Source organism: Bos indicus x Bos taurus, chromosome 24 (assembly GCF_003369695.1).
Source record: "Bos indicus x Bos taurus breed Angus x Brahman F1 hybrid chromosome 24, Bos_hybrid_MaternalHap_v2.0, whole genome shotgun sequence".
Taxonomy (NCBI): Eukaryota; Metazoa; Chordata; class Mammalia; order Artiodactyla; family Bovidae; genus Bos; species Bos indicus x Bos taurus.
In genome coordinates, this window is record NC_040099.1 from 25420630 (window position 1) to 25445807 (window position 25178).

A 25178-nucleotide genomic window follows, 5' to 3' on the forward strand; every position below is an offset into this window, starting at 1 on the left:
CAAAGAAGAAACAAAATCTGAATAGCCCTGTATCTATTTAAGAAACTGATTTTTAAAGAGTTTTTTGACTGCATGGTGAGGCATGTGAGATCTTAGTTCCCTCCCCAGAGATCAAACCTGCACCCCCTGCATTGGAAGGGGAAGTCACTAAACCATCAGGGAAGTCCCAGAAACTGATTTTTAAATCAGAAACATTTTGATCAAGAAAAACCCAGTTTCAATGCTAAATAATCAAATATTTTAGTTAGAAATAGCACCAACCTTACATAAACTCTTTCAGAAATAGAGACAAGAAAACTGCCAGCTATGTAACCAACATAGCTACAAACCAGAAAAATATATTAAATACAAATAATTTAAATTACAGACACTAGTATGGCTCATGAGCATAGACTCAAAAATTAATAAAATATTAGTAAATAAAATCCAACAATATGTAAAATGGAGAATATATCATGATAAAGTAGGATTTTACCCTGGAATGCAAAGCTGATGAAACATTTGAAAATCAATCAGTATTCACCATAATAACTGAATAGAAAATAAAAGAAACATGCCATTTTAATAGATGCAGAAAAAGTGTTAGACAAATCTCTATACCCACTCATGATTCAGTTAACACCTGAATCATGAGCATAATCAATGGTGAAATGTTCAATGTTTTCCTTCTAAAGTTCAGGTCCAAGTAAAAGATACTCAAACAATTTTTTAAAAGTATAGTTGAGTTAAAATGCTGTGTTAGTTTCAGGTGTATAGCAAAGTGATTTAGTTATACAAACACACACACACACAAATATATATATATATTTCAGATTACTTTCCATTATAAGTTATTATAAGCTATTGAATATTCCCTGTGCTATACAGTAGGTCCTTGTTGTTTAAGGATACCCATGGTAATACTTTTATTCAACCTTGTAAATAGTCATTGCAATACAAAAGAAAAATAAATGCAAAGCATAAAAATAAAAAAGGAACAATCCTATGTATTTGCAGATAATGTCTAAAAATGCTGTGCGTGCTATGCTTAGTCACTCAGTCATGTCCTACTCTTTGCGACCCCATGGACTGTAGCTCACCAGGCTCCTCTGTTCATTGGTTCTCTAGGTAAGAATACTGGAGTGAGTTGCCATGTCCTCCTCCAGGGGAATCTTTCCAATCCAGGGATCAAACCCAGGTCTCCTGCATTGCATTACTGTCTGAGCCACCAGGGGAGTTTTAACCCACTTTCCAGGAAACCAGGCAGGATTTCTCCTTGAGCCTAAACTTTATTAATATGACCTCTGATCATGTAACCCAGCATACATTTCTGACTGCAAATAAAAATATTAGAGTGCAGTCTAATAAAATGCCAGAAATGATTATAAAATGCTAGAAACCAACTGCTAAAAATAATGAATTTAAGCAAGATCAAAAGGTACAAGGTTAATATACAAGTCAATTATATTTTTATATGCTGGTGGCAAACAATTGGAAATAAAAAAGATTCCATTTACAATATTACACAAAATGTTAAATACCTAGGAATAAATTTAACAAAATACATGCTAAATTTCTTTTCCAAAAAGTACAAAAAATTGTTGAGAGAAATTAAAGGACTAAGTAAATGGTGAAATATACTATGTCCATGGGTTAGAACATTCAATATTGCTAATATCTCAGTTCTCCCCAAATTGATTTATAGATGCAGCACAATCCCAGTGATCATTCTAGTGGGGTTATTTTTGTAGAAATTGATGAGCTCATTCTAAAGTTTATTTTAGATGTGACCTAGAGTAGCCAAGTAATATTTGAAAAGTTGCTCATTCAAGAAATATTTATTGGTAGATGACATAAAATAATTTGATATAAAAAAATAAGATGATTCAAAATAATTTTAAAGCAAGAACAAATTTAGAAGACTTGACCTGATTTCAAGACCTACCATAAAGCTATAGTGATCAAGATGGTGCAGTGCTGGCAGAAGGATAGACATAGATCACTGGAGCAGAATAAAAAATACAGATATAGACCTTCAGCTATGGGGTAAATTTTCTAAAAGGTGCCAAGGCAATTCAATGGGAGTGAAAGTTCTTTTAACAAATGATGCTATGATAACTTGATATCTGTATAAAAAAAAAATTAATGTCAACTCAGTCTCAAATCACTTACAAAATTAACTTGAAACAGATAATAAATCTCAGTCCTAAAGCTAAAAACTATAAAACTTAAAGGGAAAACAGAAAAATATCTATGGCACCTTGAGGTTTTCTGAGGGGAGGCAAATTTTAAAAATTAAGGCATAAAATATTAATATAAGTGTACAAATGTAAAATTTACAGATGACTGAACTTTATAAATGAATACATCTATGCAACCACTCCCAAGATCAATGTCTAGAGTGTTACCAGTGCCACAAGTCTATTTCAAGCTCCTTTCCAGTCAATATTCCTTCACCAAAGTTAACACTATCCTGACATATCATTATAGATTTACTTGCTTGCTTTACTTTGCTACTTGGAATTGTAGAGTATCTCTTTCCACATGTAGCACTGGTTTACTCTCTTTGAATAGTATGCTACGAATATACTCTAATTTATCCACTCTATTGTCAATACATATTTTGAGTTTTTCTAGTTTGGAGCTATTGTCAATAAACTGCTATGAACCTTCTTGTACAAAGCTTTTGGGGCATATATAGTATATGTGTTAAGTGTGTATTTGAGTGGAATTGCTGGGTCCATAAAAGATTGTTTGGCTTTATTAGATAACTGAGATGTGACTCATTTGTGTTTCTGAAAGGGTCTTGGTGTAGGTAAGGAAGCCAGCAATGGATTTATTTAGTTCCCAGAATTCTAGTGTAAAGAGTAGCTGAAGCCAATTGGAGTGAATCATTTTAAACTTCCACCAGCAGAGTATGAGAATTCCAGCTGCTTCACACTTTTGCCAACACTAAGTATCAGCAGTGCCATAAATTTAGCCATTATGTTGGGGGATAAATGATATGGAACATACTTACATATGCTTATTAGGCATCTGGATGTTTCCTTTTGTGAAGTACTACTATACATCATTTGCCTATTTAAAAATTGCAGTTTGTCTTTTTCTGATTGATTTGTAGAAGTTACAAATATATTCTGGATACAATTTATCATATTTGTATACTGCAAATATCATCTTATTCTCTGACTTTTTCATTGTCTTAAGAGTATATTTGTTAAATAGAAATTTAAATTTTAGTCAAGTCCAATTCAGTAATCTCTTTCATTATGTATCTTGTGTTATGTTCAGCAAGTCTTTACTTTTTCTAAAGTCTTTGACATATTCTCCTATGTTATATTTTTAAAGTCTCTCTCTTTTTTTTTCCTTTCACATTTAAGTCTATGAGCATCTGGCATAGAATTTTGGTGTCTGTTTTTGAAATTTTTATTCTTTTCCACTGATCCATTTGTCTGCACTTGAATCAATAGCGCATTGTTTTTGTACTTTATTTAGAAATGGTTTGGTATCTGATAGTGTAAAACTCGGGCTTCCCTGGTCTCAGTGGTAAAGAATCCACCTGCCAAGCAGGAGATGCAGGTTTGGTCCCTGGGTTGGGACGATCCCCAGGAGAAAGAAATGACAACTGAGGAAGTCCCTTAGACAGAGGAGCCTGGTGGACTACAGTTCATGGGGTCACAAAAGAGTTGGACAGGACTAGTGACTAAACAACAACAACAGTGTAAACTCTCAGCTTTGTCCTTTTTCTTCAATATTGAATTTGTTATTCTTATTCCTTTACATTTTGACATAAATCTTAGATCAGTTTCACTAAATTCTCAATTTCCATAAAAAAGTTTTTTCAATATGGGAAGACTCATCATCTTTAAAATGCTGAATCCTCAAGACTTCTCTGGTGGTCCACTGGTTGAGGATGCCACAGGTTTGATCTCTGGTACGGAAGGATTCCACATAACTCAGAGCAACTAATCCCATGCGCCACAATTATTGAGCCCAAGCACCCTAAAGCTCATTGTTGTTCAGTCATTCAGTGTCCAAATCTTTGCAACCCAATGGATTGCAGCACACTAGGCTTCCGTGTCCCTTACCATCGCCTGGAGCTTGCTCAAATTCATGTCCTTTAAGTCAGTGATGCCATCCAAATATCTCGTCCTCTGTCACCCCCTTATCCTCCTGCCTTCAATCTATCCCAGCACCAGGGGCTTTTTTAATAAGTCAGTTCTTCACATCAGGGCTAAAGCAGCTTCAGCATCAGTCCCTCCAATGGACACTTAGGGTTGATTTCCCTTAGGATTGACTGGTTTGATTCCCATGCTTCCCCAACACCACAGTTCAAAAGCATCAAATCTTTGGCGCTCAGCTTTCTTTATGGTCCAACTCTCACATCCAAACATGACTACTGGAAAAACCATAGCTTTGACTATATGGACCTTTGCCAGCAAAGTAATGTTTCTGCTTTTTAATATGCTGTCTATGTTGGTCATGGCTGTCCTTCCAAGGAGCAAGCATCTTGTAATTTCATGATCACCATCTGCAGTGATTTTGGAGCCCAAGAAAATAAAGCCTGTCACTGTTTCCATTGTTTCCCCATCTATTTGCCATGAGCTTGTACTCCAAAACGACAGAAGCCACTGCAATGAGAAGTCTGTGCACCACAACAAAGAGTAGCCTCCACTCACTGCAACTAGAGAAAGGTCGCACAGCAATGAAGACTAAGTGCAGCCAAAAATAAAGATACAAAATTTTAAAAAGCCCCACTGAATCCTCAAATCCATGGACATGGCATACACCTTGATTTACTTGGGTCTTCTCTAATTTTTCTCAGTAATGTATTGCTGCTTTCTGAGTACAGATCTTACATATCTTTTATTAATTTTTTCCTTAGGTATTTGATGTCTTTCAAGTCAGTACTTTGCCTGGAAAATCCCATGAATGGAGGAGCCTGGTAGGCTGCAGTCCACGGGGTTGCTAAGAGTCGGACACAACCAAGCGACTTCACTTTCACTTTTCACTTTCATGCATTGGAGAAGGAAATGGCAACCCACTCCAGTGTTCTTGCCTGGAGAATCCCAGGGATGGGGGAGCCTGGTGGCTGCCGTCTATGGGGTCACACAGAGTCGGACATGACTGAAGTAACTTAGCAGTAGCAGTAGCAGCAATGCTGTTATAAGCTATATTGTTTTAACTCTTATTCTCTATTTTTTCTAGTGATTTTTAAAAATATACTGATTTTATATGCAGTGACGTTACTAAATTCACTTACTGATCCTGGTGGTTGATCCAGACTCTCAAAATGGCTATACCTTTGTAATGATCTCCATTCCTCTGTCTTCTACATTTCTTCCTAAAGAGTCTGTCTTCCCTACTCTGTTTCACAACTCTGGTGTAAGCTTACACAGGAGATATTAGTGAACTAAACTTATGTCTTGTTGGGCAAGAATCGTTCAGAACCATGGAGAGCAGCCCACATGGTTCAAACTTTTCTTAGTCTTGATATGATTCTGACAGCTCTTTGTGGGCTTTGTTCTAAACCCTGGAGTTTAGAGTATTGTCTAGTCTATAAAAAGTAGTCAGTAAGTATTTACTGAATGAAATGAATCTTCCATGGTGAAATCAAATTCATGTAGGACTATAAACATTTTCATAGCTCTTGATGTGCTGTGCTAAGTCACTTCAGTCATGTCCAACTCTTTGTGACCTTGTGGACTGCAGCTGGCCAGGCTCCTCTGTCCACGGGATTCTCCAGGCAAGAATACTGGAGTGGGCTGCCATGCCCTCTTCAGGGCATCTTCTCAATCCAGGGATCAAATCTGCATCTCTTTTGTCTTCTGCATACTTCCCTGGTGGTTCAGATGGTAAATAATAAGAGATTTGTTTTTCTTTCTGATCAACAAACCATACATATCTTTTTTCTTGTCTTATTATGTTATCTAGGACTCCAGTATGATGCTGAATAAGAGGAGTAATTGACATTCTTAAGTAAAAGAGTTCATTCATCAAAAGAATTTAGCAATACTAAATTTAATGTACTAAATGAGGAACCTCAAATTACATGAAGCAAAAATTGATAAGAGCTGAACTGAGAGATAAGACAAATCCCCAGGTATTTCTATACTTCTTTCTCAATAATTAATAGTAGTATACCAAAAATTTTAGTCAAAATTTTAATCTAAAGATATAGAGGGATATCCTTCTATGAGGAGGGATATAAGGATATAAAGCTAGGTACAAGAATGGTATTGTAGGGATGTTCCCTAGGATTCCAGGCTTTCACTACCATGGCCTGGAGAGAGTTCAATCCCAGGTTAGGGATCTGAGGTCCCACAAGATCCAAGCAAGACATGGACAAGAAAAAAAAGAACAGTACTGTAGTTGAATCGTCCCCCTCAAAAAAGATACGCTGAATTACTAATCCCTATGACTATAAATGTGAACTTATTTGAAAACAGGGCATTTGGAGAAGTAATCAAGTAAGATGAGATTCTACAGGATTAGAGTGGGCCCTAAATCCAAGGACTGGTGTCCTTCTAAGGACAAAGAGAGAGATTTGAAGACACAGACACATAGGGAAGCAAGCCAAACAACAACAAGCAGACACTGGAGCTCCCACAAGCCAAAGAAGGCCAAGATTTGTCAGTATCCACCACAAGGTGGAAGCGGGAAGAGGATTCTTCCCTAGAGCCTTCTTAGGAAGATAGTTTGATATTTCGCTGATATTTTGATTTGGGGCTTCTAGAATCCAAAACGATAAGAAAAGAAATTTCTGTTGTTTTAAGCGCCTCAACTTGTCGCCAATTTGTTAGAGCAGCCCTAAGAAACCAATGCCTCAGCAGTAAAGAATTCTCCTGCCAATGCAGGAGATGCAGGTTCGATACCTGGTATAATAGAATCCATCATTATTTTTTCAAATGTGCAAAGAACATTTACCAAGAGAGACCATATTCTTAAACCAACTCTCAAAAAACTTAAAATAATCCAGTCATACCAAGTACCTTCTGATCACAGTGGAATTATAAATCAATAACAGAAACATATTTGAAAAATCCCCAATGTTTGAGAAATGAATAACAAGCTTCTAAACAATCTGTAGGTACAAAAAGAAATAGCAAAGGGAATTTGGAAAGTATTTTGAACCAAACAAAAATGAAAAACAAACATATCAAGTTTTGTGGGATGCATTTAAAATAGTGCTTATTAGGAATTTAACTTATTGTAGCATCTTTACAGGAGGATCTAAGGGATTTTGCTTTTGTCATGTGGCTGTTAAAATTTTCATGGGTTGAGATAATCTACTAAGTCAGGAGTATGGATTTGAATGTGTTTAAAAATATTTTCTAATTGAATTATTCTTGTTCATTGATACTGACTTTATGAATTTAGAATTCTTTATTGAGTACTTTTATTAATTCTCATGATTTTTTTTCAGCAAATTTGTTTGGCCTGAGTACATAGTAATCTCCTTTTCTTTTCCAATACTTAGATACTTATTTTTATCTCATTAGCCCCAAATTTCAGCATTAGTATGAAATAGTAATAGCAATTATTAGTAACAATGCCTTATTTATGATTTTCACCAGAGTGCTTCTGATGTTTATCAACTTCTCAAAGAGATCTGTGCCTGGAGAATCCCAAGGACAGCGGAGCCTGGTGGGCTGCCGTCTTTGGGGTCGCTCAGAGTTGGACACGACTGAAGTGACTTAGCAGCAGCAAGGAGATCTGTTGATTCTGAAAATTAAGAACCATTGTTTAGAATCCTGAGTTATTAGCATTCACACAATATTCTATAGGTGATGATTCTTGAGAAAGTTTAAATGACTAGTTCCAAGGTCGTAAAAGTAGGCAGTGGAAGAACCATGACTAGAATTCCCTTTCATTTATGGTTTTGTTATCAAACCTTACAACACAAATTGTAATAGTTTTCCTCATCTCTGATTTTTTTAAAAATTGAAAACATTGCATTTGTATCTTTTTTTTGCTAACAAATTTATTGATATAATTCACAGACTATTCACATATTTAAATGATATAGTTCATGGCTTTTAGCTCATTTACCAAGCTATACATCATCATCACAATCATTACTAGGATATCTTCATTACTCCAAAAAGAAACCTGGCATTGCTTAGCCATAACCTTCCAACTCTCCCATTCCTCCTGTCTCATTCTTTACCTCCAGGCCTAGGCAAGCACTCATCTGTTTTCTGTCACTATGATGTACCTACTGTTAATATTTTTATACAAATGGAATCATACATGGTCCTTTGTGACTGGCTTCTTTCACCTGGCATGTTTTCATTGTTTATTCATATTGTGGAATGTATCAGTACTTTTTGTTATTGCCAAATACTATTCTATTGCACAGCTATAAAGTGAAAGTGAAGACACTCAGTCACATCTAACTCTTTGCGACCCCACGAACTGTAAGCCTACCTACCAGGCTCCTCTGTCCATGGGATTTTCCAGGCAAGAACACTGGAATGGGTCACCATTTCCTTCTCCAGGAGACCTTCCCGACCCAGGAATTGAACCTGGGTCTCCCGCATTATAGGCAGACACTTTATCATCTGAGCCACCAGGGAAGTCCATTGCACACCTATAGCACTTATTTATCAGTTGATGAATATTTGGATTGCTTCTACATTTGGCTATTATGAATCTCCTGTTATGAACATTCAGGTGCAAATTTTTGTGTGGACACGTTTTCATTTCTCTTAGGAGTGAAACTGCTGCACCATATGGTAACTCCATGTTTAACATATAGTTAAACATAGGAAAACAGCTTGCCTTCCAAACCAGCTGCACCACTTTACATGCCCACCAGTGGCACATGAAGCTTCAAATTTCTCTACATTCTTGTCACATTTGTCATTGTCTTTTGGATTATAGCCATTCAGTGGGTGTGAAGTGGTATTTTATTACGGCTTTGATTTTCATTTCCATGTTGGTTAATAATGGCAAACACCTTTTCATGTGCTTACTGCCTATTTGTGTGTATATATATATATATATTTTTTTTTTTTTTTGAGAACCGTCTATATCCTTTGCTCATTTTTTAAACCTTTGAGAATACGTAAATGTATACTGGTCATTCAAATTTCCTCTTTTGTGAATTTCTGTAACTTGCATAGTATTGTGTTGCAGTCTGGCACTTATACAGTATCAATTGTATTATTGCTTTTTTCCTTATTAACTATAGGAGCTCTTTACGGTAGATATGTTTCTTTGTACATTTGTAGCTTGAATTTTCACTACTTTGTGACCTCCTGATAAAAGAAAACCTTAAATTTAATATTTTCTGTTCAATTATCAATCTTTTCTGTTACGGTTTGCAATTTTTGCATCTTGTTTAAGAAATATGTCCTATTATCCTTCATGAAAGGCAGGCAGTGTAGCGTACTGGGTAAAAGGGACACTCAGGATTTCCCTTGTAGTCCAGTGGCTAAGACTCCCACCTCCCAATACAGGGGGGTCCAGGTTTGATCCCTGGTCAGGAAACCAGATCCCACATGCTACAACTAAGACCTGGCACAGCCAAATAATTAATTAAAAATAAATAAGTAAATAAAATGGAAACTCAAGACGCAACTTTAGTCAGTTCAGTTGCTCAGTCTTGTCCGACTCTTTGAGACCCCATGAACTGCAGCACACCAGGCCTCCCTGTCCGTCACCAACTCCCGGAGTTCACTCAACCCCATGTCCATTGAGTCGGTGATGCCATCCAGCCATCTCATCCTCTGTCGTCCCCTTCTCCTCCTGCCCCCAATCCCTCCCAGAATCACAGTCTTTTCCAATGACTCAACTCTTCACATGAGGTGGCCAAAGTACTGGAGTTTCAGCTTTAGCATCAGTCCTTCCAAAGAACACCCAGGACTGATCTCCTTTAGAATGGACTGGTTGGATCTCCTTGCAGTCCAAGGGACTCTCAAGAGTCTTCTCCAACACCACAGTTCAAAAGCATCAATTCTTCAGTGCTCAGCTCTCTTCACAGTCCAATTCTCACATCCATACATGACCAATGGAAAAATCATAGCTCTGACTAGACGGACCTTTGTTGGCAAAGTAATGTCTCTGCTTTTCAATATGCTGTCTAGGTTGGTCATAACTTTCCTTCCAAGAAGTAAGCGTCTTTTAATTTCATGGCTGCAGTCACCACCTGTAGTGATTTTGGAGCCCCCAAAAATAAAGTCTGACACAGTTTCCACTGTTGCCCCATCTATTTGCCATGAAGTGATGGGACCAAATGCCATGACCTTCGTTTTCTGAATGTTGGGCTTTAAGCCAACTTTTTCACTCTCCTCTTTCACTTTCATCAAGAGGCTTTTTCATTCCTCTTCACTTTCTGCCATAAGGGTGGTGTCATCTGCATATCTGAGTTTATTGATAGTTCTCATGGCAATCTTGATTTCAGCTTGTGCTTCTTCCAGCCCAGTATTTCTCATGATGTATTCTGCATATAAGTTAAATAAGCAGGGTGACAATATACAGCCTTGACGTACTCCTTTTCCTACTTGGAACCAGTCTGTTGTTCCATGTCCAGTTCTAACTGTTGCTTCCTGATCTGCTTATAGGTTTCTCAGGAGGCAGGTCAGGTGGTCTGGTATGCCCATCTCTTGAAGAATTTTCCACAGTTTATTGTGATCCACACAGTCAAAGGCTTTGGCATAGTCAGTAAAGCAGAAATAGATGTTTTTCTGGAACTCTCTTGCTTTTTCGATGATCCAGCGGATGTTGGCAATTTGATCTCTGGTTCCTCTGCCTTTTCTAAAACCAGCTTGAACATCTGGAAGTTCACGTTTCACATATTGCTGAAGCCTGGCTTGGAGGATTTTGAGCATTACTTTACTAGCGTGTCAGACGAGTGCAATTGTGTGGTAGTTTGAGCATTCTTTGGCATTGCCTTTCTTTGGGATTGGAATGAAAACTGACCTTTTCCAGTCCTGTGGCCACTGCTGAGTTTTCCAAATTTGCTGGCATATTAAGTGCAGCACTTTCACAGCATCATCTTTCAGGATTTGAAATAGCTCAACTGGAATTCCATCACCTCCACTAGCTTTGTTTGTAGTGATGTTTTCTAAGGCCCACTTGACTTCACATTCCAGGATGTCTGGCTCTAGGTGAGTGATCACACCATCATGATTATCTGGGTTGTGAAGATGTTTTTTGTACAATTCTTCTGTGTATTCTTGCTGCCTCTTCTTAATATCTTCTGTTAGGTCCACACCATTTCTGTCCTTTATCAAGCCCATTTTGCATGAAATGTTCCCTTAATATCTTTAATTTTCTTGAAGAGATCTCTAATCTTTCCCATTCTGTTGTTTTCCTCTATTTCTTTGCATTGATCGCTGAGGAAGGCTTTCTTATTTCTCCTTGCTATTCTTTGGAACTCTGCATTCAGATGCTTATATCTTTCCTTTCCTCATTTGCTTTTTGCTTCTCTTCTTTTCACAGCTATTTGTAAGGCCTCTCCAGACAGCCATTTTGCTTTTTTGCATTTCTTTTCCATGCAGTACTTGGATGCTATCTCAAAAATGACAGAATGATCTCCGTTCATTTCCAAGCCAAACCATTCAATACACAGTAACCAAGCCTATGCCCCAACCAGTAATGCTGAAGAAGCTAAAGTTGAACGGTTCTATGAAGATCTACAAGACCTTTTAGAACTAACACTCAAAAAAGATGTCCTTTTCATTATAGGGGACTGGAATGCAAAAGTAGGAAGTCAAGAAACACCTGGAGTAACAGGCAAATTTGGCCTTGGAATACGGACTGAAGCAGGGCAAAGACTAATAGAGTTTTGCCAAGAAAATGCACTGGTCATAGCAAACACCCTCTTCCAACAACACAAGAGAAGACTCTACACGTGGACATCACCAGATGGTCAACACCGAAATCAGATTGATTATGTTCTTTGCAGCCAAAGATGGAGAAGCTCTAGACAGTCAGCAAAAACAAGGCTGGGAGCTTACTGTGGCTCAGATCATGAACTCCTTATTGCCAAATTCAAACTTAAATTGAAGAAAGTAGGGAAAACCACTAGACCATTCAGGTACGACCTACATCAAATTTCTTATGATTATACAGTGGAAGTGAGAAATAGATTTAAGGGACTAGATCTGATAGATAGAGTGCCTGATGAACTATGGACGGAGTTCATGACATTGTACAGGAGACAGGGATCAAGACCATCCCCATGGAAAAGAAAAGACACAGTTTACCAGAGTACAAATCATAGCTCTTCTCCTTTATGGTACTGTGGCCTGGGGAAATTTAGTTAACCTCTTTTGCCTGAGTTTCCTCATCTATAAAATGGAAACGATATTGGTAGTACTTACTTCACAGGGTTGTAATGAGGACTAAATAAATTGGGATATGTAAAATGCTTAAAATTGTACCAGCACGTAATAAACATCAAGTAGTGTTATTAGGGACGGCGGAGGCTGGTGGGCTGCCGTCTATGGGGTCGCACAAAGTTGGACACGACTGAAGCGACTTAGCAGCAGTGTTATTATTGTTTCCATCTTTATTCCACCTGACCTGATTTATTTTGTTGGGATGAAGAAAACTGATTGGACTTTTGTTCCATATAGATAACCAATTCTTGAAGCACTGTTTATTGAATAACCTGTCCTTTCTGCATTTTTTTGTTTATGTTTCAAGTTAGTCTGTCCCACACCTCTCCATTCTATTCCATCGGCCTATGTCTCCTCTTGACTCTTAAAAACGTTAACATACCTTGCTTGCTGTTCAAATTTCTCTACCTTTTAATTCATCTTCAAAATTATCAACTATTCTTACACCTCTGCTCTTAAGCATGAATTTTAGGTTTACTTTGTCAAATTCCATAAAATCTCTGTGGCTATTTTGATTGGAACTGCACCGGATCTCTGGTTAGATTCTGATGGAATTGATAGGTTTATGGTGCCTCTGTCACTACCAATGAGAGCATAACTGAAAGCTCCCCAAAATGTGTTTCCTCACATAACTGACTATCAGATAGGATTCTTGCACATATATGTCTAGCTGACAAAACCCACAACAAACGATGATGTCTTAGCTATAAGAGATGGTGAAAACATGAGTTCTGTCTCCTAATTTGGGGAGGGCAACTGAAGAGACGGAGAGTTACACAGATATGATAAAAGTGCTCTATATATTTAGCCCACTATAGAATTTCTAAATAAGTAGTTCTGTTCTTTTTGAAATCTTAAAAATTTTTCTTCTCCAGCTGCTTTTGTAAGGAAGCTAGAAAATTACTGAATAGAAGCAGTGATAATGAGACAAGGTAATTTTTGTCTCAATCTGATTTTAAAGGGAATGATTCTTACATTTAACCATTAAGTGTAATATTATGAATCTTTGTTACATAACCTTTAACTGATTAAGTTTCCTTTTATTTAGCTATAATTGACATAGAATAGTATCTTACTTCCAGGTGTATACGGTAATGATTCAGTATATATCGTGAAATGGTTACCACAAAAAGTCTAAAAAATGTCTATACATTTAAAAGTTGCTAAGAGAAGACGTGTGAGAAGTTCTCATCACAGGAAGAAACAATTTTTTTAACTATATTATGGTGATAGATGTTACCTAGATGTTGCACATTTTTGATTGGATAATTTATCCTTTTTATTGAGTTGTAGTAGTTCTTTATATACCCTAGTTTTTTCCCCTTGTATCTCTATACTTTGGGCATCCAAATCCCATTTTTAGCCATATTTATATTTATCATATTTTCACCAAATCATTTTAGATATGTGATTTTCAAAAAACTTCTCCCATACTGTTGGTTGTCTTTTCACTTTCTTAACAGTGTCCTTTGAAGCACAGTTTTTAAAATTTGGTGATGTTCAGTTAGTCTCTTTTTGTAGTTGTTTCTTCTGCTTTTGTTGTTATAGCTAAGCAACCATTGCCTAATTCCAGGTTCTGAAGCTTCACACCTATGTTTTCTTCTATGGGTTTTATTGTTTTAGATCTTACATTTAGGTCTTTGAGTTAATTTTTATGTATATGGTGTGAGTTGGGGGTCTTATATCATTCTTTTGCATGTAGATAAAAAGTTGACCCAGGACCATTTGTTGAAACGACTATTTTATTTTCCTTTAATTGCCTTGGTACCCTTCAAGAAAATCAACTGCCTTTAAAACATGAGGTCTTATCCTGGGACTCTCATTTCTATTCCATTGATCTATATGTCTATTCTTATGCCCATTATCACACAGTCTTGGTTACTGTAGCTTTGCTTTAGGTTTGTAATTATCTGGTTTGAGTCCTTCAACTTTGTTTTTTAAAGATTATTTTGGCTATTCTGGCTCCCTTGAATTTTGCCATACTTTACCATCAGCTTGCCAATTCCTACAAAGAGGGCAGCTGGTAATTTGATATGAATCTACAGAACAATTCAAGGAGTGTTGACATCTCAATCCTAAGTCTTTTGATCCATGAACATGTCCTTTCATGTGTTCAGGTCTTTATTTCTTTCAAACTGCAAATATTTTTTTTATCATGCAAGTTCAGTTCAGTTCAGTCGTTCAGTTGTGTCTGACTCTTTGCAACCCCATGAACTGCAGCATGCCAGGAACCGCAGCATGCCAGGCTTCCCTATCACCAACTCCCAGAGTCCACCCAAACCCGTGTTCATTGAGTTGGTGAAGCCATCCAACCATCTCATCCTCTGTTGTCCCCTTCTCCTCCTGCCCTCAATCTTTCCCAGCATCAGTCTTTTCAAATGAGTCAGCTCTTCACATCAGGTGGCCAAAGTAGTGGAGTGGCACCTTCAACATCAGTCCTTCTAATGAACAGCCAGGAGTGATCTCCTTTAGGATGGACTGGTTGGATCTCCTTGCAGTCCAAGGGACTCTCAAGAGTCTTCTCCAACACCACAGTTCAAAAGCATCAATTCTTCAGCGCTCAGCTTTCTTTATAGTCCAACTCTCACATCCATACATGACCACTGGAAAAACCATAGCCTTGACTAGACAGCCCTTTGTTGACAAAGTAATGTCTCTGCTTTTCAATATGCTGTCTAGGTTGGTCATAACTTTCCTTCCAAGAAGTAAGCGTCTTTTAATTTCATGGCTGCAGTCACCACCTGTAGTGATTTTGGAGCCCCCAAAAATAAAGTCTGACACAGTTTCCACTGTTGCCCCATCTATTTGCCATGAAGTGATGGGACCAAATGCCATGACCTTCGTTTTCTGAATGTTGGGCTTTAAGCCAACTTTTTCACTCTCCTCTTTCACTTTCATCAAGAGGCTTTTTCATTCCTCTTCACTTTCTGCCATAAGGGTGGTGTCATCTGCATATCTGAGTTTATTGATAGTTCTCATGGCAATCTTGATTTCAGCTTGTGCTTCTTCCAGCCCAGTATTTCTCATGATGTATTCTGCATATAAGTTAAATAAGCAGGGTGACAATATACAGCCTTGACGTACTCCTTTTCCTACTTGGAACCAGTCTGTTGTTCCATGTCCAGTTCTAACTGTTGCTTCCTGATCTGCTTATAGGTTTCTCAGGAGGCAGGTCAGGTGGTCTGGTATGCCCATCTCTTGAAGAATTTTCCACAGTTTATTGTGATCCACACAGTCAAAGGCTTTGGCATAGTCAGTAAAGCAGAAATAGATGTTTTCCTGGAACTCTCTTGCTTTTTCGATGATCCAGCGGATATTGGCAATTTGATCTCTGGTTCCTCTGCCTTTTCTAAAACCAGCTTGAACATCTAGAAGTTCACGTTTCACATATTGCTGAAGCCTGGCTTGGAGAATTTTGAGCATTACTTTACAAGTTAGCTAACAAGTATTCATTCATGGCTTTTGAAGACTGCTTAGCAGCTGTAACTATTCATTTTTATGTAAAATCACTTTAATGTGTTGAAATTAAAAGTACTTATAAAGATGTATGAAAACAATGTACGTTGCATTAAATAAATTCTGAAATAAGGAAGGGGAAGTAAGTAAAAATCATTTAGTTAATATATAAACTGGGGAAGTATAATGAAACATGTTTGAGACTGAAAGTCAGGAAACTGGGAAGCTTTTTCCAGCTCTGTGCTTAACTAAGCATATGACCTTGAGGAAATTATATCTCTAAGATTGTTTCTTCACATTTAAAATGATATTGTGATTTTTCCTAAATGGAAAGTCATGAGTCTATGCAACAAATCTACAACATAGCATGCAAATTATTTTTAGCCTAAATCTTGAGGATTAATGTTTATAGAATTGTTTGGAGTTGAGATCTTCAACATTCCCACCCACTGCTTCCCCCATCTATATTTTTCTTATCCAAATCCAGTTGTTTTTGGAAGTATTTACACATGATTTAAAACCAAGTACTAATAGTATTCCTTATCTTAGAAGCCTAAAGGAGAAACTATGTATAAAAGATTTTTACTTGTTGCAGATTAAATTAGAGGAGGATTTATATGGGGCTTAAATACCTATAATAAGTATAAAATAGAATTATGAGCAATATTGTGGCTATGATTCATCATTAAAATAACCAGGAAGTGGATGCCATCTGTTTTAGTCAGAATTTTAATGATAATAAGCCTACTTAAAACATCCAGTACAGTAAATAAGATAACAAGTGTGGGCCAATATGTGGATTATATATTTAAACCTTTCTTTTTTTAGTGTTTGAAAGTATCCTAGCATAAAATTCTTTAAGAAACTTTTTAAAAAAGTAAAGTATCTTTAATACTGTGTTGGTTTCAGGTGTACAACACAGTGATTCAGGATTTTGCAGATTATAAGTTATTACAAGATATTGGGTATAACATGTATATAGTAAATCCTTGTTATATGTTTTACACAGTTTGTATCTGTTAGTCCCATACTCCTAATATGTCCCTCCTTCTCCCCACTTTCATAGCCGTAAGTTTGGGTTCTATGTCTGAGTCTGTTTTTGTTTTGTATATACATCCATTTTTTTAGACTCTACATAAGCCTAGGAAACTTTTAATGCACCACTTTTCTCAGCATCCCTGGACCTCCAATTACCTCCCATATGAGATCCATGTACTCAGGAATTGTTTTAGTGGCTAATTAGAACCAGTTTTTTAATTGGCTTTTGAAGCCAGTACTCAATAGCACCATCTACTGTTAACACAGTGAAATTTAATAATGGTGAAAAGATCTTCACATTGGAGTGAATACAAGAAATCATCTAGTTCCAACTTCATAAGCTCACAGATAAAGAATGTGAGGCTCAGAAAAGACACATAACTTGTTAAAAGTCACAGATTTATTGGTAAAACTGTATTGCAAGCTATTGCAAGTTAAAATTTCTGTAGGTGCTCTCAAAGTAAGGAAACATGTGGAAAAGCAATTTATCCTAGTGATCAAGTCTCTAGGGTTAAGAACTGAGCTGGTTCTGCACCAGTGTTATCCTGGGACAAGCTAATTAACTTCTGTGTGCTTCAGGTGCCATATCTGGTAACTGGCTACACATGTGCTTCTCAGGGTTTGTGTAAGAAGCGGAAGTAGTAGTCAGTATACCTAAAGTGCTATGCTTGCTTGATGTATGGTGATGGACAATGGTGATATGACTTTTATGCACAAGTGGTGGAGATACTTTCGAGTCCAGGACTCTCTGATTTCAGTGTCCATGTTTTTGACCACAGCAGGTATCAGAAGAGACTGGCACTATTTTACATGCAAAATAATTCATGGGCATTTGATAACACAGTATTTCAAAATATAAGCCTACTGGCATAGCATATGTTTTATGGGATTCTTTGATGTTGGGAGTCTAAGAAGTTGGGTTTCATCTTCAATACTTGGAAAAGAGATCCTTAGTTGTTTGTGTTATCATTTGGCCCAGCAAGCTTCCTCTCTTTTAGTGATAGATCTTATCCTCGTGGCCTTGAGGGTTCTGCAGAAAGTAAATGGTTCAGAGGGCAAGTGATGTTAAAAGGGTCAATGTCCAGGGGAGTCAGAGAAATGAGAGAAGTGTGATATCTTAGAATTCAGGCAAATACATCCTGCGGGGTACCTCATTCCTAATAAAGTGGGGAGGAGAAACTTGCCCTGTCATCCCACTTTCATTCTCTTCATTTAGCAACAGAACTCTCAGGCCTATACTTTCTAGTCTCCTTTGGAGACACTAGAGCCAGTGATATTAGAGTGAAATTGCTGGATGCCATTTTAAAATTTGATCTGAAACCGTTAGTCATTTACTTTTCCATTCTCTTTTCCCCATTCCTGTCGACTGAAATGCAAATATGCCAGTGACTCAGCTTCAATCTATAGGGAAAGAAAATACCTTAGAAGATGAACATGTGAGGTAGTTTAGGATAGACTAGGAAATAGATTTTAACAGTGCACTTACTGGAAACTGTGTGCATGTGGTGTCAGACAGTAAATTCAATGCATAAGCTAACAATCCATTTACGCTTAGACATAAAGAGGAATGACATACTGATTCATGCTACAATATGGATAAGCCTTGAACATTACTCCAAATGAAAGAAATCAGACACCAAAGGCCATGTATTGTATGATTCAATTTATGTGAAATGTTCAGAATAGGTAAATCCATAGAGACATAAAGTAGATGAGAGATTGCCAGGGGCTAAAGGGCTGCTCTAGGGACTTCTCTGGTAGCTCAGATCGTAAGCAGTCAGCCTGCAATGTGGGAGCTGCTGCTGCTGCTAAGTCGCTTCAGTCATGTCCAACTCTGTGCGACCCCAAAGATGGCAGCCCACCAGGCTCCCCCATCCCTGGGATTCTCCCAGGTTCAATTTCTGGGTTGGGAAGATCCCCAGTAGAAGGAAATGGCAACCCACTCCAGTATTCTTGCCTGGAAAAATCCCATGGCTGGAAGCGCCTGGCGGACTACAGTCCACAGGGTCACAAAGAGTTGCACAGGACTGAGCGACTTCACTTCAGAGGGGTGTTGGGGTGCAGAGTGACTGCTAGTGGGCAATAGGCTTCTTTGGGGGGGTGATCAAAGTGTTCCAGGATTACTAGTAATGATTGTGCAACTTTCTGAATACAGTAAAAACCACTGAACTGTACACTTTAAAGGAGTGAATTTTATGATATGTGAAGTCTATCTTCAAATATCCATTTAGAGTAAATTACACTTGAGAGTCCTTCTCCCAGACTCTAATACAGTTAGTTTACCTCCAATGTAAAAAACAAGTTGCCTTTTTAACTTCTGAGTTGAGAACTAAAGTAGCATGCTTGCACTGAGGCGCCCTGTTACAAAAAATGTATTAACTTGAGTCACCCGCGGTTACATAAGATTCTCACATTATAAAGCGTAAGGGACATATCAAAGGTATTCAAAAGAGAGTATGTATACTCCAGGGGATAAAAGACCACTTTCCAAGAGGTTCTCAAGCACAGACGGTTCTAAGGAAATGAATTTCCAGATCCTCAACTTGCATGTGTTATTGTTTCTAGACTGATCTGTGGCTAAGTTGCCATGTCATAAGTTCCTATTGCCCTTTCCTACCTCCCATTTTTCAATTTATAGGAGAAAGGCATACTCACCTCTCATGAATTCTTACCATGGTGAAACTTCAGGGTGCCAAACAATCCGACAGTTTGAGACACTCTTCTTTGGGGAATGTGCTTAGTCGCTCAGTCATGTCCGACTCTTTGCGACCCCATGGACTGTAGCCGGCCAGCATCCTCTGTCCAACCCATCTCCTGTGTCTCCTGCATTGCAGGTGTATTCCTTTACCCACTAAGCCATCAGGGAAGCCCCCTTGCTTGGAGAAGCGTCCTTTAAACCAAGGACCATAAAGCCATGATACGGCGTTGCATTTTTCCCTGTCTTGTATTTTTGACATACAATTCAGAGTTAAGTCCAATCAGTTGAATATTTTAGTAAAATTCCTTTCATTAACTTCTACACTTTGAGAAGAAAAGTCTATAAAAATGAAAGCTAGGAAGAGAAGCCGATTCAGGTCTTCATTCGGTACATGATTACTGGCTTCCCACACCCTCATCCCTAGAAAGTAATTTTTCCAGCAGAGTGTGAAAAGGAAGCGCCCGAGGATGAAGGGGTCGGGGGCCAAGGCTTTCCCTGAGACCAACGAAAACGCAGGAGTTTCTCTTACACTTGGGTTAACTGCCACATATTTTTGTGCCACAACGGCACATATTTATGCCCGCTGGTTTAGAGTCCACCTTCGCAGTACACCTTTCTAAAAGCATGGTTGTGTTCAAAAGGTAGGGGACGGTTTAAGCCGGCTCCAGAGAAACCTCCAAGAATCCGGCCGGCAGCTAGCTCTCTACAGTGAGCAGGTTTCCCTAGTCATTCCACCAGAAGTGTGGGAAGGGCGGGGCGAGCCGGCCGGAAGCTGCGAGAACAGCCACACAAGGTTTGTCCACTGTTTCCAGGGAGGACCAAGTCGGCGTGGAAGGCGAATGGGCACCTCCCCACTGTGACAGCACCGACCACGAGCGTCATCCTACCTACTCCCTCGTCACACCTCGCTGGTCTTCTACGCGCTGACAGAACCAGGCCAAACGTCGCGTGCCTACCCGCCTGGCTCCGCCCACCACGCTCGTAGCCCCGCCCGAGACCCGCCCAACAGGAGGTCCACCCATCGCACTTCCGGCATCAGCCGGCCGACCAGCCTCCTTCCCTCTTCAAGGCTCTCTTCTCCCGCCCCTATCGACTTTAACACTGTCACGTGAGGGGCGAGCGCGGGGGCTGCCGGGATAAGTACGCCGGTGGGTCAGGGTTCGGCCTCAATATGGCGGTTCCAGTCCGGCAGTGACCAAGGCTTTGCCGTCGAGAGGACTAACTGGCGACTGCCGGCGTCTCCACCTATCAGGGTGGAATGCGAGGACGCCGGGGCGAGCGCTGAGGAGCGGCGGTGACGGGGAGGGGTCGGTGGCGGGTGCTCCGGGAGCCAAGGCGGCAGCGTCTGTTGGTTCTATTGGTCTCAAGGCTTCAGCGCCCGGCCCCGCCCGGCCGGGCCAGGCCGGCGGGCGGCGGCGGTAGCTGCTGCAGCCGCAGGATCAGCCTCCGAGAGTGGGCCGGAGGGCGGACGCCGCCGCTGCCTCTGCCGCTGTGATGGCCCAGTGTGTACAATCAGTGCAGGAGCTCATCCCGGACTCCTTCGTCCCCTGTGTGGCCGCGCTGTGTAGTGACGAAGCCGAGCGGCTTACTCGTCTCAATCACCTTAGCTTCGCGGAGTTGCTTAAGCCCTTTTCTCGCCTCACTTCCGAGGGTATGTGGTCTCCCCTTTGCACTGAGCTCCCGCAAAGCCGGGGCCGGGAGAGGGAAGTTGGGGGCGGGCGGGGAAGAGAAGGGCGGTGTTTACATCTCGGAGCCGGGAGAGTGGCGTCGGGCTGGGGCCCCACGGTGTCTTTAGTGGCCGCTGGAGGAGGTTCCGTAAAAGAGATGGTCAAGACAGCAACGTGGTTCTGACCTCCAGTTTTTCGGGCACTTCCCGGACAAACGAGCTGCTGCTGCTGCTGCTAAGTCGCTTCAGTCGTGTCCGACTCTGTGCGACCCCAGAGACGGAAGCCCACCAGGTTCCCCCGTCCCTGGGATTCTCCAGGCAAGAACACTGTTGGGTAATTAAAGAAAAACGTGAGCCGCAGAGAAGGGCATTGAGCCTGTTCTCAAGGGCCGTAGGGAGGGAATTAGGAAGTTGCAAGGAGGTCAGGCTAAGAAGATGCTCGCTGTTAGACCAATGAGGTCTTAGTAAAGAAGACGAATCGTCTTCCCCTGGGAGTTAAACTGGGTTTTCAAAGTTGCCTTAAGTATTATATTCTTTAGCAGTGAGGCGTATCCCTTTCAAGACTTAGGTTTACTTTACTTTTTTCTTTTGAAAACATTTCTCTAGGTATCCAGAATTTTACTTTACCTCTCAAGCAAATAAAAGGTATAATAGTGAAACTTGGAACAGCTTTTTTTTTTTTGGCCTGATGGATGAGGAAATAAGGACAAGTTGTAGTTACAATAATTTAATCGAGTTAGTGGCAGTTATCTAGATTTATAGGGATGGAAAAGTCCTGAAGTTTGTGGGTGTTTTTTTTTTCCAGATAAAAGTTTAATCAACAGGAGAAATATCTTTTATTGAAGAGTTACCTGTTTTCTCCAGCTTTAGATTCTTTATTAGGGAAAAGTAAGCGTAATAATAGCCTAGTGTGGTTTAATCAATATCTTTACCTGTACTTTGCAAACAGAACATTGAAAAATATGGGTAAGATTTTTGTTTTAGACTTTTAAAAGGTTCTGTAATAAAGGTTGTCAAGACAACGACAATGATGTTTACTTGGTTATGATGACTTCTTCACACACACAAATGCTGTGCCATAAGTTTTATGTATTTACAGGCCACACGTGTGTATTCTTTGGGAGAATACCTCCATTATAAGTTTACTTCTGTATTTAAAGGAGACAGGGAGCTATCCAAAATAAACAGGTTGAGAACTCTTGAATTTCCTTCAGCCTGTACCTTAGCCATCCATCTCATCTCCTGCAGTATTTTTTACTAACTCAACAAAAATGACAAAGTGTTCTACATTCTAAATTCTTAAAAAACAAAACAGAGGAGCAAGTTTGCCTATGATTGGAGTGCTCTTTCCTGCTCTGTTAATAAAGAATAGTAACACTAACTGATGTATATACTTAGGGTTTCTCTTTTAGTTTGTCTTGAGTCCTGTGAGAAAGGTATTGTTAACACCATTTTAAGTTTGAGGACGTTTTAAATTTGAGGCATGGAGATACTAACTTGGTCAGTCCTATACAGGTGGGAAAGATTTAAAAACAGGCAGTGTGATTCAAGACAAGGTATTCTTAGTCAAATCATCTTATCTCCTGTTAATGTTTAGACTCACTTGTTCACAGGCAGGAGCCGTGTCTTCCAGTAGTAACAGTGTGACTCACATGCGTAACTTGAAGTTACTTTGTAGTCACATTGTAAAAAGATAAAAAGAAATTGGTAAAGGAGATTAAATAATAATTTATTTAATCCAGTGTTTCCAAACGTCATTTCAACAGATAGTAAGTATAAAAAAACTTAATGAGCTATTTTGCATTTGTTTTTTATTGCTAAGTCTTTGAAAGTTGGTGTGCATCTTACACTTATATCAACACCTAGGTTTGGACTAGATATATTTGAAGTGCTCGGTAGACACTTGTGCCTGGTGCCTCCTGTATTGGACAGTGCAGTGAATAGAGGCTGAAATCTTGACTCTTTTCCTTGTGTAGACTGCAAAAGATTTAGGGATGGAGTATAATGAGATAGACTTGAATAGGTAGATGTTGGAACGGAAGAGGATGAGCACTCCCTTTTGAGAACAGAGATGATGTTAGAATGGTATGGACTAAGGTAGAAATGATAATTGAGTGGTCGGGGAACAGTGGGAAAACTCCCTTTTCAGTACAGGATAGTAAGGGAAAAGGCCTCGATGAGGAAGGATCTTGAATTCTGGGAAAGGAATTTCTGATTTCCTATCTCATGGATATGTGATAGTCAAAAAAGATTTCTTAAGCAAGGGCATGGAGTTTGGGGGAAGTTGTGTGGTTTGTAAGCAACTGAGGTTTTCTTTTTTAATACAGGAAAGTTTTATGTGTTACGTAAAGATAAAAGATGTCATTATTTTTCAAAATAATTCTGTAGAACACCAGTTATGTATGTTTCCTGAAAAAAATTTGTGGTCGAGTAAGTTTGCTTAAAAAGCGTGAATTTGGGAGAATTAGTGTCATTTAGTGTATTAAGCAGAGAAGGCAATGGCACCCCACTCCAGTACTCTTGCCTGGAAAATCCCAGGGATGGGGGAGTCTGGTAGGCTGCAGTCCATGGGGTCGCTAAGAGTCCTACACGACTGAGCGTCTTCACTTTCACTTTTCACTTTCATGCATTGGAGAAGGAAATGGCAACCCACTCCAGTGTTCTTGCCTGGAGAATCCCAGGGACGGGGGAGCCTGGTGGGCTGCCGTCTCTGGGGTCGCACAGAGTCGAACACGACTGAAGCGACTTAGCAGCAGCAGCAGCAGTGTATTAAGAGCTCTGGGAACACCTACTGTCAAGAGACGTTTTAAAAGTGTAATCTAGTTTACCAGATTTATTTGAACATGAAGTTGAGTTTTCAGAAACAGTGGTCTTGAGCAGCCAATAATCTGTGGGCAGCACGTACTGGTGAATGTTGCTTCAAGGAGCTATATGTGGCAGTCTATAAAAGTAAGGCAGTGGTGGAGCTGAATTTCACCCTGAAATTGAGATGTTATTTGCTATATAAAGTCACCTTTTGTGACGTTATAATCTTAATAAAGCCTTAATATAATTATTTAATTTTGAAGCTCTGGGATTTTTGTGTGTGTGATTTAAGAGCTTTTGTCAATCATTCTTAATTCTTGCTTTTCTCTTTATTAAGCTGATTTTGTGCTACTCCAGTGTATTACTTATCAATTGTTATGTAATAAATTGCCCTGAAACTTAGCACCTTAAAACAAAAGCGTTTTTAAAAATTAATTTTATTTACTTATTTTTGGCTCTGACGGGTCTTTTCTCTAGGTGTGGCAGGGGGCTACTGCTGTTACAGCGCAGGCTTCAATAGTCACGGCTCCTGGGCTCTAGGGCACACACTCAGCAGTTGTGGCACACTGGCCCAGCTACTCTGTGGCACGTGAGATCTTCCTGGATTAGGGATCAAACCCGTGTCTCCTGCACTGGCAGGCAGATTCTTTACCACTGAGCCACCAGGGAAGCCCCCAAAGCATCTTGTATCCCTCATTTTCTCAGGGGTCTGAGAGTGGCTTATCTGGACTGTTGTCTCTTGAGGTTGCCCTGGAGCTGTCAGCAGGGGCTGTGGTCATCTAGGGCTGGAGGATCCACTTGCAAGCTCACTCCTACAGTTGTTGTTTCACCTCTTCACTGGGTGTTGGCCTGAGACCCCAGTTCTCTGCCATATGGGCCTCTCCAGAGGTTCCTTGAGTGTCCCTATAACCTGGCAGTAAGTTTCTCCTAGAGGGAGTGATCAGAGAGAAAACCCAAGATGGAAGCCATACTCTTAAAATCTTATCTCAGTAACCTTATCTCTCATAACCTTATCACAGTAGTTTTTGCTGTGTTCCATTGGTCACACATGGGCTTCCCAGGTGGCTCTAGTAACATATCCAGCTACAATGCAGGAAACATGGATTCGATTCCTGGGTCAGGAAGATCCTCTGGAGAAGGAAATGGCAACCCACTCCAGTATTCTTGCCTGAAAAATCCTGTGGAC

The 25178-nt window shown here is 39.6% G+C and overlaps 1 protein-coding gene and 1 long non-coding RNA gene across 5 annotated transcripts in view; one reads left to right on the forward strand and one right to left on the reverse strand.

Moving 5' to 3' along the window:
• Positions 1-19629, reverse strand: part of LOC113882766 — a 70128-nt gene extending 50499 nt beyond the window's left edge. Inside the window, exon 1 of the long non-coding RNA XR_003508443.1 lies at positions 19479-19629. This is a non-coding gene — a long non-coding RNA (uncharacterized LOC113882766). The remainder of the gene's footprint in view (positions 1-19478) is intronic.
• Positions 19630-20642: 1013 nt separating this feature from the next.
• The window catches only part of TRAPPC8 (trafficking protein particle complex 8), an 82808-nt gene continuing 78272 nt past the window's right edge, over positions 20643-25178 (forward strand). For 2 of the 4 annotated variants that reach the window (XM_027525866.1, XM_027525865.1), the window contains exon 1: positions 20644-21172. In XM_027525866.1, the coding sequence (XP_027381667.1) occupies positions 21016-21172 (157 nt within the window). In that variant the 5' untranslated portion in view covers positions 20644-21015. Of the gene's footprint in view, positions 21173-25178 lie in introns of all 4 variants that reach the window. The other 2 variants (XM_027525864.1, XM_027525867.1) reach the window with 2 other exon arrangements.